Below are 15,228 nucleotides of genomic sequence, written 5' to 3' on the forward strand. Positions count from 1 at the left end.
CAGAGAAGTGCTCAACAAAGATAAAATTCACTATAATTTATCTTCCAGACTTTTGCTTATGGCTTTTCTTGAAGAGAAATACGTGGCACAGACATGTTAATGTGCACACTCCATGACAGGAGCTGCCCATTTAAATTAAAATTGACAGACTCCCTCCAGAGTCTCCTCATGGTGGAAGCCCAGCCCCGAACACCCAGGTTTTTGAAGACAACTGGCCTGGAGATGTTAACTCCTGTTTTTCCTCTCTCCACACATGCTGCCAGGCCTGCTGAGTTTCTCCAGCCCTGACTGGTTTTATTTCAGCTTTCTGGCATCCGCAGTATCTTGCTTCTATTGGGAGTTGACAATGAGGAGGATTTCGGATGGTGTCAAGTGTTCAGCATCTGTCCCCTCTGTTGACGAGATCTCCCAACTCCCAGGGATGGTGAAGAAGGCAAGTAGCAGCAATTGATTCTAGTCTCCAGTTGCAGAATAGGGCCAGCTAGAGTGTTCCAACTTACGTTAATCATTCTTGCGAGCTCACTGAAAACATTCCTACACTAGGCATGGATTGGACACGTCAGCAAAACCACGTTCCACTTTTATTTAAAATAAATCCTAAGTAAATTTTTATTGTACTATTTCTTGTTCCTCAAAACATAAATAACATTGAAAAAATGTCACAATTTTCAGGAGTTTGGTACAGTATGCAGAACATGACTAAACACCTCACAACAATTAACTAGAGATGTACTAAAAGCTCAGGCCCAGAGGGGCCAGAGGAAGTGATAAAATATTTTCCGAATGGCCTTGATGTGGCTACAGACAGAGAATCTATAGGTATTTGGTAAAACTGAGAAACAGTGCTTACCGAGGCATGCCCGTCTCTCTCAACCCAATCAAACACTTGCACAAAAAATTGCTTTGTAGAAGTTGGGTCCCCCTCTGTTTCACTACCATTAAATGACTTGCAGTTCCATTTTGCTAGCAACTCAATTCTGCATCATCCCCCTCCTCCCTGCTACCCCACATATACACATCCTTTGATGTGTCCCAAGTTCTCCTTACGTCAGGAGGCTCCCTTCCAACACGTTGCGGGCTGCACTCACACCTCTGCACCGATTCACCGCAGCTTAAAGGCTCTCCTGACTCAGACTCTGGCACCCTTCAATGGGAGAGCCACCCTGAACGCTGCCATCCCCATCATGGCCCAGGTGACTTGTGTGCTCATACCGCCTCTCACGCAGAGGCACTTGCATTTAACACCCTTCCACCTTGAAATACATAGAGTCGTCCAGGCAAAGCCTCTAAGACATTTTGTGAAGACCCTGTGCTCTGTGAGAGATCTCTCTAACATCAAAACTGCTCAAAGCTTAACCTTTATACAGCTGACAGGCTAAGAGCTACCTGGGCGCACTGTGCCATGACCCCTCTCAAGTACATCAATGGAGTCAGATAACGTGGGAATGCCCCCAGACTGAGGGGCAGGTATACCTTCCCTTCTGGATACTTGAATCTTCCCCAATGGGGTAAGGGCTGTCCTGAGTGTCTCAGCATTTACTGAGCTCCTAGGGGGAGTATTCAATTACAGAGCCCCCTCTAGGGAGTATGCTGTAATTTCCAGGGGAGAGACACTGTATTTAATGGGTGTCCCTGGGTACTGAGGCAGTATTTAAAAGGGTATCCCAGGAATGGTGGGTTGATGGGTTATGTCACAGGAGGCAGTTAAATAGCCTGACGGTCTCCATTGGAGGACGAGGCCTGATTCTACTGGGCTTCCCTGAATGAGATGCAGAGGTGGATGCAGCCAGTCCCGTTGTGGGTCTTTCAGCTCATTACCTCAAAACAACAAAAAGGGGCAGGTTAACTATTTGGGTGCAAATGCGGAGAGGTACTCCTTCAGACACTGGCGTGCACTGACGGGGTCACTGTTTCCTGTTTTAATATCAGACGTTGCGCTCTAAGCGAGAAAAGGAGTTGGAGCAGCCTGGGGCAGAGTTTGAACATGTGCCGACGTTCTGAGCGCTCGGCAGCTCACCTGCAGGAGCTTGCTCTGTGACTGCAGCACACCTTACAGTGCTCGACATTCGGGTAAAGGGAGTGAAGCTTCGTCGGCTGGTGACAATCTCAGCACGAACGTGCCCAGATGGCAGCAGAGAGGCTGCCTTGAGATTTCGACGGGGCGAGGGGGAAACAGAACAGGAGCTGCCCGGTGCTTCCCCAACCAACACTGAAAAAGTTGGAAAACAAGGGGGAAGAGAGTGCATCAGTGCTGATGTCTCAGATCAGTGCCATTTTTACCCCTAGGGCTGACAGACAAGAGGTGAGAAAGTTCATTCTGCTGACAACTTGAATTTTCCTTCGCATCCACATCCCCCCTCACCCCCCCCCAACAACTCCCAGCTCCCCGCGCTCAGATGCTGCTTGACCAGCTGGGGGTGACTGAGTGTCCTTCTGTTTCGATTTCAGATTGCCAGGTGGTTTGCCATTGTAAAGACTCCAGCAGATCAGAAGGTAAATCCAGTAAAGCTTAAAGTGGGGACTGAGACACACTTGTCCAACCCGTGTTGCAAACTTCAGAATGGAGCTCAGTTTCATCAGAACGTGACAGTTTCTTTTCTCCACCCCCCCATCCCTTTTGAAGGTGGGGATGTGTTGGGCTTTCCCCGCCCCCTCCACATACCCCCCTTCAAGGGTGGGGATAGATGGGACCCTTTGCTGCAGCAAGTCGCAGGTATCACGGTGAAACTGGCTCACAGTCCGGGCGGACTCCTCGCTGATCGACTTGGAGAAGCGCTTGCCTCTAGGCTCGGAATTGTGGAATTCCAGCAGGATGAGAAGCCCTGGGGAGGAGCAAACTGGGAGCCAGGAACAAGTGCCCATAAACGCTAGTCACGACGAAAATCTCAAAGGGCTGGAAAGAGATCAAGCGATGGCCCTGATTGCCCTGTCAGCAGCAGTGATCGGGAGTGGGATGGATGTCCCTTGATAGCTCAGCACAATATTTACCTGGCTGCTAGACTGTGGAACTCGCTCTCTTGGGACATTTCGGGGGGTAACATCAGTACGAGGAGGTAAGGAATAGGGTAAGGTAAATAGGATGAGGGGAGATGGGGTGGAAGGAGGCTTGGGCATGGCAAAAACACCAGTATGGATCTGCAGGGCCTGTTTCCACTGTAGAAAAAAAATCACTTAAAAAAAAAACTGGTTGTGAATTTGACCCAAATGAAGTGGAGAGAGAGTGGGGCAAATTGCAACAGTGGCACAGAGGGGAAAGCAGAGGTACCCATGGGAGGCTCCAAATACAGGATATTACCCAAAAAAGGTACAAGGTTGTGCGGTCCTACATCTTTTCAAATTTCAAGTATAGATCCAGGGAAGTTGGATGAAAACACAAGGGAAAGGAATTGAAGGGAACCGGTTGATGGGATAGTATGGTGTGAAGAAAGCTGGGAGGACAGTGACGTGGAGTGTAAACAACAGCAAGGATTGGAGGGGTGAATGGTCTTTGTGCCATTGACTTTAAGGAGCCACACGATGCAGACAAACCCCGCAGAGCTGAAGGAAGGAGTTTGGCTGCACGGGACACCAGGGTCTGTGAGTGCAGTTCCAGGAGGGGGTTGGAGAGCACATGCGCTGTGGGACGGGAAGCTGGGAGGGGCAGATGGAGAATACACGGCAGAGTCCTGAGTCAGTTCAGATGCTCCTGATGTGTCCTAGCCCGAGTCGGTCAGAGAGCTGCGACGTGCCAAGTGAGTGTGGCTGGTGCTCAGAATGCGGGAATCCGTCAGACTGCTGGGAGGTTGCTGCAACGGAGAGAGAAAACAGCGGGCAGTGAATACAACCAAGATACAGCCAGATCATCGCCACCTTTACAAGGCCAGTTAAGGAAAGGAAGCAAATCACAGCCTGCTCAGTATTATCCATATTCTGTGAACGAACAAGAAAACTGGGAACATTGGTCCAGATATTCCTGCTTAAGGGCTGGGGTGCAGCCTTAACCCACAATTGAAGGGTCCTCGGGGACTTCAAGCGCTGCTCTGGCCTTGGGACCCAGACCCACACAGCACTCACTCAGTACTGCACTGTGCTCCCAGACCCACACAGCACTCACTCCGTACTTCACTGTGCTCCCAGACCCACACAGCACTCACTCAGTACTGCACTGTGGACCCAGACCCCCACAGCACTCACTCCATATTGCACTGTGGACCCAGACCCACACAGCACTCACTCCGTACTGCACTGTGGACCCAGACCCCCACAGCACTCACTCCATATTGCACTGTGCTCCCAGACCCACACAGCACTCACTCAGTATTGCTCTGTGGACCCAGACCTCCACAGCACTCACTCCATATTGCACTGTGCTCCCAGACCCACACAGCACTCACTCAGTATTGCTCTGTGGACCCAGACCCACACAGCACTCACTCAGTACTGTACTGTGGACCCAGAGCTGAAAATGTGTTGCTGGAAAAGCACAGCAGGTCAGGCAGCATCCAGGGAACTGGAGAATCGACGTTTCGGGCATAAACCCTTCTTCCTGAAATGTTGATTCTCCTGCTCCCTGGATGCTGCCTGACCTGCTGCGCTTTTCCAGCAACACATTTTCAAGCTCTGATCTCCAGCATCTGCAGACCTCACTTTCTCCTGTGGACCCAGACCCACAGCACTCACTCCGTACTGCACTGTGGACCCAGACCCACACCCACACAACACTCACTCAGTACTGCACTTTGCTCCCAGATTCTCTCAGCACTCACTCAGTACTGCACTGTGGACCCAGACCCACACAGCACTCACTCAGTACTGCACTGTGGACCCAGATTCTCTCAGCACTCACTCAGTACTGCACTGTGGACCCAGATTCTCTCAGCACTCACTCCGTACTGCACTGTGGACCCAGACCCACACCCACACAACACTCACTCAGTACTGCACTTTGCTCCCAGATTCTCTCAGCACTCACTTAGTACTGCACTGTGGACCCAGACCCACACAGCACTCACTCCGTACTGCACTGTGGACCCAGACCCACACAACACTCACTCCGTACTGCACTGTGCTCCCAGATTCTCACAGCACTCACTCAGTACTGCACTGTGGACCCAGACCCACACAACACTCACTCAGTACTGCACTGTGCTCCCAGATTCTCTCAGCACTCACTCAGTACTGCACTGTGGACCCAGACCCACACAACACTCACTCCGTACTGCACTGTGGACCCAGATTCTCACAGCACTCACTCAGTACTGCACTGTGGACCCAGACCCACACAACACTCACCCAGTACTGCACTGTGCTCCCAGATTCTCTCAGCACTCACTCAGTACTGCACTGTGGACCCAGACCCACACAACACTCACTCCGTACTGCACTGTGCTCCCAGATTCTCACAGCACTCACTCAGTACTGCACTGTGGACCCAGACCCACACAACACTCACCCAGTACTGCACTGTGGACCCAGACCCACACAGCACTCACTCATTACTGCACTGTGGACCCAGACCCACACAACACTCATCCAGTACTGCACTGTGGACCCAGACCCACACAGCACTCACTCACTACTGCACTGTGGACCCAGACCCACACAACACTCACCCAGTATTGCACTGTGGACCCAGACCCACACAGCACTCACTCACTACTGCACTGTGGACCCAGACCCCACAACACTCACCCAGTACTGCACTGTGGACCCAGACCCACACAGCACTCACCCAGTACTGTATTGCGGTGTGAACAGTGAGCAGCCACTCTCAGGGCCTGTGCTTTCAGACATAGAGGCAGCAGCTATCTCCTCAGCCTGGGTAGATGGCTGCGAGGCCTGACAGACCTTATTATCAATAACTTTAAGCGTTGGATGTCCATCGACAGGTATATCAATTGCCGGTACAAAGACATGGTATTGTCGTGAAAAAGTTTACCTGGTATGTGTCTCCAGCCATTCTGCTGCTCACATTCAGAACATTCAGCGAATTTGCTCGTTTCATTCTGCAAGGGAAACAAACAGGACTTTAATATTAATCTTGCTGTCCTATTCCCAGCCTCACCAACCAGTCCCTGACAAGCTCCCAGGCTGTTAACTCACTGACAGCCTCCAGCACCTGCAGCCCAGCTACATCAAAATGCCAAGCGATGGATAACTCTAAATAGGATACTGAGTAAAAGTAGGAACTGAGGTCGTACTGAACACGCACACTTGGAAGGTGCCAGCAAACTCTCCCCGGGAAGAATAAGAACAGGGGCAGCACAGGGTTAGATATGGAGTAAAGCTGCCTCTATGGTTTTAAACTGAAAGTAAAAGCTCCCTTGACACAATCACCATCAAAGATTCCCATGACAGGGTCAGCGTGGGGTTAGATTAACAATAAAGCTCCCTCTATACTATCCCCAACAAATAGCCCCAAAACAGGGACAGTATGGGGTCAGATACAGAGTAGAGCTCCATCTACTCTTAATCTGAAAATAAAATCTCTTGACACTGACCCCACCAAACACTCCAGGATATGGGGTCAGTTACAGACTAAAGGTTCCTCCACACTGTCCCTCATCAAACACTCCCAGGATCAGATGGGCCAATGGGCAGAGGAGTGGCAGATGGAGTTTAATTCAGATAAATGCGAGGTGCTGCATTTTGGGAAAGTAAATCTTAACAGGACTTCTACACTTAATGATAAGGTCCTAGGGAGTATTGCTGAACAGAGACCTTGGAGTGCAGGTTCATAGCTCTTTGAAAGTGGAGTCGCAGGTAGATTGGATATTGAAGGCAGCGTTTGGTATGCTTTTCTTCAATGGTCAGAGTATTGAGTACAGGAGTTGGGAGGTCGTCTTGCAGCTGTACAGGACATTGGTTAGGTCACTGTTGGAATATTGCTTGCAAAAGATGTTGTGAAACTTCAAAGGATTTACAAGGATGTTGCCAGGGTTGGAGGATTTGAACTATAGGGAGAGGCTGAACAGGCTGGGACTGTTTTCACTGGAGCATTGGAGTCTGATGGGTGACCTTATAGAAGTTTACAAAATCATGAGGGACATGGATAGAGTAAATAGACAAAGTCTTTTCCCTGGGGTCGGAGAGTCCAGAACTGGACGGCATAGGTTTAGGGTGAGAGGGGAAAGATATAAAAGAGACCGAAGGGGCAACTTTTTCACAAAGAGGGTGGTACGGGTATGGAATGAGCTGCCATAGGAAGTGGTGGAGGCTGGAAGAATTGCAACATTTAAGAGGCACTTGGATGGGTATATGAATAAGAAGGGTTTGGAGGGATATGGGTGGGTGCTGGCAGGTGGGACTAGATTGGGTTGGGATATCTGGTTGGCATGGACGGGTTGGACCGAAGGGTCTGTTTCCATGCTGTACATCTCTATGACTATGACTCTATGACTGCAACAGCACAGGGTTAGATGCAGAGTACAACTCCTTCTACACTGTCCCCCATCAAACACTCCCAGGACTGCGACAGCACAGGATTAGATACAGTTCCCTCTGTACTGTCCTTATCAAACACTCCTAGGACAGCCTAACATTAGACTTGTGGGAGTGGTGGAGTTTATAGAGACCTAGAGGAAGCGGAATGGGGGTTTCCAGCCTGTAAGTCAGGGGGATGACTGAGCGTACCCTGGGTTTCTCAGCCTGGTGTCCTGTGCCGTGACCCCTTTCAGTTTTTGGACAAGCTTCTCGCTGCTTCTTCGAATAGATTCACGGAGTTTGGTGAAAGATCCGCTGCGCTTCAGATTCCCGAGCGTGTCCTGCAGCAGAATATTTTCCAAGGGGAAAAGAAAGCTGCATCACTTCATTACATTACGCCAACCTTCAGCATTAACAGGTCAAACATCAAAACAAAACATTTGGAAGAAAATAAATTCACAAACATCCCCCGAGAACAATAATTTTGGTGTAAGTATGTTTGTAAAATCAGTTTTCACTTCAGAGAAGATGGTACAGACTTAGCTGCCTAATGCAATTCATCAGCAAACAGTTAAGACCACTAAATCTTAGGAGACTTTCTTGTTTGCTTCCCAGGAGAACAGTTTATACGGGGTTAATTAGCTGTTGCTCATTACACCCTTAAGAAAAAACACCTTGCATTAACAGGTCTATTTACAGTCACCTTCAACTGAGGCATGTTCGCAGAGTGCACACGCCCAGGTTAATTCAGCTTTATCCCTACTCAGTCACTTGGCAGACACTCAATACATTACAGGCAGTAAATACAAGCATTATATGTACAGTATATGACACACCCTCTCCCGCCCACCCCTTGAATCTTAACACAACAAAGGCCATCAGTCACAGAGTGGGAGGGAAGGAACAGAGGTAGATGTTATACAGTCTTCATATGGTGGTTAGTGTTAGTATCAGGAAGGTCTCTGCATCGAAGAGACTGAAAAAGAGAAAAGAAAGGGAGTTAATGTGGCTGGAGAAAGAGTGGATCATAACAGAGTTTTTTAAAATAATGTTTGTTCAGTCATTTCTTGTGCTCAACAAACACAACTGAGTCTGGTGCAGTAGGCGTTACAAACGGATATACTGACGGACACAATTTTATGATATATTGACTCCACACCACACCCTCTCCCCATCACGCACCAGCCTCACCAACTGACGGGCAAGGGGAGATCCCACTGCTAGTTTTCCTGCCCAGCAGCCCACAAGCTTGTCAATTCGATCAGATATGATGTTTGAACATTCAAGAAGCAGTAGGCCATTCAGCCTCTTGAGTGTGCTTGGTCACACAATAACTTGGCCAATCTCAGAACACATTTCTGCCTAGCCCTATTAACCTTTCAATCCCTTGTTTAACAAGAACCTAGCTACTGCTGCCTTAAAAAGATAGTCAAGGACTCCGCTTCCACCACCTTTTAAGGAAGAGTGTTCCATGCACTCAACTTTCTGTGAGAAACAAATTCACCTCATCTCTTAATGTGAGCAACTCTTAATTGTTAAACTGTATACTGTACACTGTACCTGTCCTGGGATGTTTGACAGGTGCAAGTGTAGAGAGAGCTTTACTCTGTATCTAACCCTGTGCTATAGCTGTCTTGGGATGTCTGACAGATACAGTATAGAATCAAGTCCAGATTAACCAACAAGAGGAAACATGTTCCCCACATCAATCCTGTCAAGCCCTCTCAGGATCTTCTGTTTCAATCAAGTCTCCTCTTCATCTTCTACACTCTAGTGGATACAGGCCTACCCTGTCTAACCTTTCCTCATTCTGGCTTTTAGGCTGGAAAAACTTAGCTGAACTGCGTTTGCATCCTTCCTTAAAACTATGGTGGCCGAAGATCTGAGTGCAGTCCACTCGATGTGGCCTTATCAGTGCCTTTGCATAAGTGAAGCATAACCTCTCTATTTTTATGTTCATTACCCCTCACAATAAGTTAGTTACTAGCATTTCTAATTACTTGCTGTACGTGCATACTAAGCTTCTGCACTAACCTTCTGTAATTCATGCACTACCATACCCAGATCCTTCTGTATCAGAGCTCTGAAATCTCTTACAATTTGCATAGTATGCTTTATTGTCAAAAATGGATAATTTCACAATTTCCCACATTATACTACATTAGATGGATCTTTGTCCACTCAAACAGCTACCTATGAGCCTCTGCTGTACCCTATGTCCTTTTCACAACTTACTTTCCTAACTATCCTTGTATCAATCAGCAGATTTAGCAACCACACCAATCATCTCTTCATCCAAAATCATTTACATGAATAATAAATAGTTCAATCCTAGCACCAATCCCACTCGTTACATCTTGCCAACCTGAGAAAAGATCCATTTATGCCTTCTCTCAATGTCCTGTTAGCCAGCCAATCTTCAATCTATGACAAATATTATTCCAGTACCATTAGCTTTTATTTTTGTCATTAAGTTTTGCTTAGGCTTTCTATCAAATGCCTTCTGGGGATCCAAGCTCAGTATGCCCACTAGTTGCCCTTTCATCCGCAGTAAGACCATAAGACCATAAGACATAGGAGCGGAAGTAAGGCCATTCGGCCCATCGAGTCCACTCCGCCATTCAATCATGGCTGATGGGCATTTCAACTCCACTTACCCGCATTCTCCCCGTAACCCTTAATTCCTTGTGACATCAAGAATTTATCAATTTCTGCCTTGAAGACATTTAGCGTCCCAAACTCCAACGAATACAATCCCAGTATCCTCAGCCGTTCCTCATATGTTAGATCTGTCATTCCAGGGATCATCCGTGTGAATCTCCGTTGGACACGTTCCAGTGCCAGTATGTCCTTCCTGAGGTGTGGGGACCAAAACTGGACACAGTACTCCAAATGGGGCCTAACCAGAGCTTTATAAAGTCTCAGTAGCACATCAGTGCTTTTATATTCCAACCCTCTTGAGATAATTGATAACATTGCATTCGCTTTCTTAATCACGGACTCAACCTGCATGTTTACCTTTAGAGAATCCTCAACTAGCACTCCCAGATCCCTCTGTACTTTGGAAGTATGTGTTACTTCCTCAAAGAACTCCAGAAGGCTGGATCCCAAAACAAAAATGACTATACCTGCAGCCTCATAGGGTTTCAGCTGCCCTGTTCACCTCATGACTAGTACTGGGATCAGAGTAAACCTTGACCCACACGGTCTCCAACAACTCCCAGGGCAGATTCAGCAATTAATCAATACAGAGTAAAGCTCCCCCTGCACTGTACTTGTCATACATCCCGGGGCATGTACAGCGCAGGGTTAGATACAGAGTAAAGCTCCTCTGTGTCCAAATCATGTACCTCGGTGTGGCATTTTTGACTCTATTTTCTGCACTGTTAGATTGACAGTTTGGGGCTGAGATAGGAGTGCTTTTGTATTTATGACCAATGCCCACCCAGAACTGCCTAAACACATCTAATGGGGGAATTGATAAATCTTGTGCTTTGGTGAGGGCAGTAACTGGTTGTGGATCAGCTGCCAGTTTACAATCCCAGGCAAGTTTTTGATCCGCTGCCTGGGCTGCTCATCGACACCTGTCCATTTTCCAGGTGCTGGAAGAAAGCTACCTCTGGGATCTTTACACAGCAAGAATGCAGAAGCAATTTTTTATCATTAATGCAAAATTATATCAAATGTCCTAGAATTTAAAGGGAGATGCTTAACGCACTGCAGCTATTTACAATAAATTATTTTACACAATGTGTAGTAATAATATTTTTTATTAAGTCTTTCATCCAATCGGAAACACAATGTGAGCAGTGTGTAACATCTACTAGATACCTTGCAACAACTCACGATGCTTCCATTGACACTACCTTCCAAACCCACGACACTGCTACCTGGAAGCTCCCCTTGCCACTACATTGCCACTCCTTTATCATCACCAGATCACAGCCACCATCTTCAAGGGCAATTAGGGATGGGAAATAAATAATAGCCTGGTCATTAACACCCATATTCTGTGAATGAAGAAAACTTAAAGTTGTCATTTTTTTGATAGCACCCAGTCCTTCTGAATACAAAAGCATTGTCTGTGGCTATCTGGCTATTTCCCAATGCCATCTTCGAGGGTTTACCTTCTAATTTTCTAAATTCAGTCTTTCCTTTCTTCCTATCCAAAACAGACATCCCAAAGCACTTTGCAGCCAATGGAGTATTTTTTTTAAAACTGTAGCCACTATTGTGTTGTGGGAAATGTGGCAGTCAGTTTACACACAGAAAGCTCCCACAACCACCTGAGATAAGGACCAGAACATTTATTGACGAAGGGATTAACATTAGCCCAAATCTTTTTCACGCAGAAGGTGTTGTGTGTATGGAATGAGCTGCCAGAGGAAGTGGTGGAGGCTGGTACAATTACAACATGTAAAAGGCATCTGGATGGGTATATGAATAAGGGTGGGTTTGGAGGGATATGGGCCAAGTCCTAGCAAATGGGTCTAGATTAGGTTAGGACATGGACAAGTTGGACTGAAGGATCTGTTTCTGTGCTGTACATCTCTATGGCTCTAAGTCTCCAGGGAAAACTCTCCTTCAAAACTGAGTCACATCGACTTTCTACCTGTTTGGGAACAGGCAAGCCCTCGATTTAACATCTTATCTAAAAAGAACACCTCTGACAGGGCATCACTCCCTCACTACGGTGCTAAGAGGGTCAGGCTTTGTGCTTAAGTTTCTAAAGTGGGACTTGAACTCGCAAGCATCTGACTCAGAGGCAACAGTGCTGAACCTGAGCCACAGCTGGTATTAAATCAACAATCTCCAGTATCATCCAACGCCAATCTATGCTTTTATTATGGGTTCCTCAGATTACACCCCCAGTTATTGGGGCACAATGATTGAATCTCCTTCCTGCACTTTAATGAAGTGTTAAAACTCTGTCTTCCCCACACTCTCACTGTCGTTGGCTTAAGTTTAGAGCTTCTTTATATATTCCCATATACTTCTAGCGAAAATTAAGACTCCAGTTTCCCCACCCACCACCCCACTGCACCCCCCAACCCCTCCATAGCTGACACACTAAACAAAATGAATTTGGTTCCCTCAAATGTGCTCAGTGCTTTTCACCTCAACAACTCTTAAATCCTGTTTAAAGGCTAAGCCGATATAGAATTAATTCCTACGCCTATATCTGCACAAACTCTTCCAGGATGCCGAGCACACCAGCTGTGAGAAATTGGAGAAAAGGAGTATGAGGAGGGATTTGACAAAGGGTGCATACAATTATGAAATATTTAGATAAGGTCGACAAAGCAAAACTAAGGCAAAAGTGAGGACTGCAGATGGTGGAGATTAGAGTCTAGAGTGTGGTGCTGGAAAAGCACAGCAGGTCAGACAGCATCCGAGGAGCACGAAATAGATGTTTCGGGCAAAAGCCCTTCAATAGGAAGGGTTCATTCCTGATGAAGGGTTTTTGCCCAAAATGTCAATTTTCGTGTTCCTTGGATTCTGCCTGACCTGCTATACTTTTCCAGCACTATACTCTTGAAAGCAAAACGGTTGCTATTCGCTGCTGGTGGAAGAAAGAGAGGACACAGATTGAAGGCGAGAGATATTTATGCAGCGAGTGGTAATGACTGGAATGTCTGCCTATGAGGGAGGTGGAAATGGTGATGAATGATTTCAAAAAGGAGACTGGATGGAAAGTTAAGGGAAATACACTTGCAGGGTAACAGGGTAAGAGCAGATGAGTGAAACGGACAGACCCACCTCTCCCCCCGCTCCTCCTGGTCAAAAAAACTACTTTTTACGTGTATTCAAGGAATGTGGGCTTTGCTGGCTAGGCCAGTACTGATGTTTGTTCCTAATCATGCTGGAGGTGGTGGTGGGTGAGCTGTAGTCTGTCTGGTATAAGCACACCCAGAGTGCTGGGACAGTTCCATCTACCTCTCTTCTATCTTCGGCTGTTTGCAACAAGCAAGTTACTCACTGCACCCGGTCAGACCCTGTTTGCAAAACTGTGCCCAACATTAGACAGGGTTCCATTACCAAATGCCTTTTGCTAAATAATCCCGAGGGTGTACAAATAGTTTAGGATTGTTAGTTGAGTTTGCAGTGTGGTGGGCTTGCAACATTTTTAACACACAGGGCTCTGTTATTTGCAGACTGAAAGAATATTTACACACGTTGCATCAATTTCAACTTAAAATTTGGTGACAGCTCTGGTTGATTTCTCAGGGTACACCTTGATCAATCAACGTCAACCTGCCTTGTTTTATGATGCAAATAAAACTTGGTGGTTAACTGTCATCTATCATTGGCGGGTGCATTCACCATGGCAATGCCCCAATCAGAATCCACTTGCCAACCAATCAGCATTTTACTTCCATACTGTTTTTTTCCCTTTTACTCTCAAATTTCTTGTGAATTGCCCTGAGTGGAAGCCAAAATTTATTGAAAAAACATGACTTATCAGCAATACTCTAGTTCTATACTACCAAATGACTATCTTCCTTTCATTCTGATGAAAAGTTATCATCCTAAAATACAAACTTTGTTTCTCTCTCCGACGACACTGCATGACCTGCTGAATAGAGTCACAGAGTCATAGAGATGTACAGCACGGAAACAGACCCTTCGGTCCAACTCGCCCAAACCAACCAGATATCCCAACCCAATCTCGTCCTACCTGCCAGCGCCCAAGCCCATATCCCTTCAAACCCTTCCTATTCATATACACATCCAAATGCCTCTTAACTGTTGCAACTGTACCAGCCTCCACCACATCCTCTGGCAACTCATTCCATACACATACCCTTTCCGATAGGAAGGAGACCAGAATTGCACTCAATATTCCAAACGTGGCCTAACCAATGTCCTGTACAGTCGCAACATGACCTCCCGACTCCTGTACTCAATACTCTGACCAATAAAGGAAAGCATACCAAACGCCTTCTTCACTATCCTATCTACTTGCGACTCCACTTTCAAGCAGCTATGAACCTGCGCTCCAAGGTCTCTTTGTTCAGCAACACTCCCTAGGACCTTACCATTATGTGTACAAGTCCTGCTAAGATTTGCTTTCCCAAAATGCAGCACCTCGCATCTTCTAGCAATGCTTGCTTTGATTTCAAACTTCCAGCATCTGTAATTTTTTACACTCCTATCCCAGGTTTTCTCTTTTTCCTTTCTTCCAGTGGCTTTCACTTCTGGCTTTTTACTTACTAATCCTCACATTTATCCTGCATTCCCTTCCATACTTCTCAAACTTGGTGGTTTCCTGTATACTGGGCCTCAAGTCCCTCCCTTGGGATTTTGTGATTAAGGCTATGGCAGTGGGAGATGAATGATAATGATAACAAGAGTCAAGTTAACTTCCCCACTTTACCTCCCAAACTTAGCACATTGTAGGTAGTTCCCAGGTGGTGAATGAGTTCTATCTTTTGAGTCCATTTGCAAGTCAATTTGCATACAAGTCACAACACAATGCAAGGCGATGTAAAACAGCCATTAGTAACTACCAGGAAACTTTCACTTGTTAGATCTTTAAAATTATACCCCTGTGTGAGATAGTGTTCTTTTAAGTACAAATGTTTACAAGTTGTGACTCCCTGTACTCTGCACTGTATCTTGAAGGATACACTCAACTGGAACAAGCCTGACACTGACCAGGTATCACATCAACACAGGAGATAATTTCTAGAACATAGAACATAGAACAATACAGCACAGAACAGGCCCTTCGGCCCACGATGTTGTGCCGAACATTTGTCCTAGCTTAAGCACCCATCCATGTACCTGTCCAATTGCCGCTTAAAGGTCACCAAAGATTCTGGC

General features: G+C 46.6%; 1 protein-coding gene across 4 annotated transcripts in view; it reads right to left on the reverse strand.

The window, feature by feature from the left end:
• Window positions 1-3,454: 3,454 nt before the first annotated feature.
• klc3 (kinesin light chain 3) overlaps window positions 3,455-15,228 on the reverse strand; it is a 71,854-nt gene continuing 60,080 nt past the window's right edge. For all 4 annotated transcript variants that reach the window (XM_043680844.1, XM_043680842.1, XM_043680845.1 and 1 more), the window contains 3 exons: window positions 7,612-7,742; window positions 5,918-5,984; window positions 3,455-3,785 (listed from right to left, as the gene is read on the reverse strand). In XM_043680844.1, coding sequence (XP_043536779.1) covers window positions 3,696-3,785; window positions 5,918-5,984; window positions 7,612-7,742 — 288 coding nt within the window. In that variant the 3' untranslated portion in view covers window positions 3,455-3,695. The remainder of the gene's footprint in view (window positions 3,786-5,917; window positions 5,985-7,611; window positions 7,743-15,228) is intronic.

The sequence above is a fragment of the Chiloscyllium plagiosum genome, chromosome 41 (genome assembly GCF_004010195.1).
Source record: "Chiloscyllium plagiosum isolate BGI_BamShark_2017 chromosome 41, ASM401019v2, whole genome shotgun sequence".
Lineage (NCBI taxonomy): Eukaryota > Metazoa > Chordata > Chondrichthyes > Orectolobiformes > Hemiscylliidae > Chiloscyllium > Chiloscyllium plagiosum.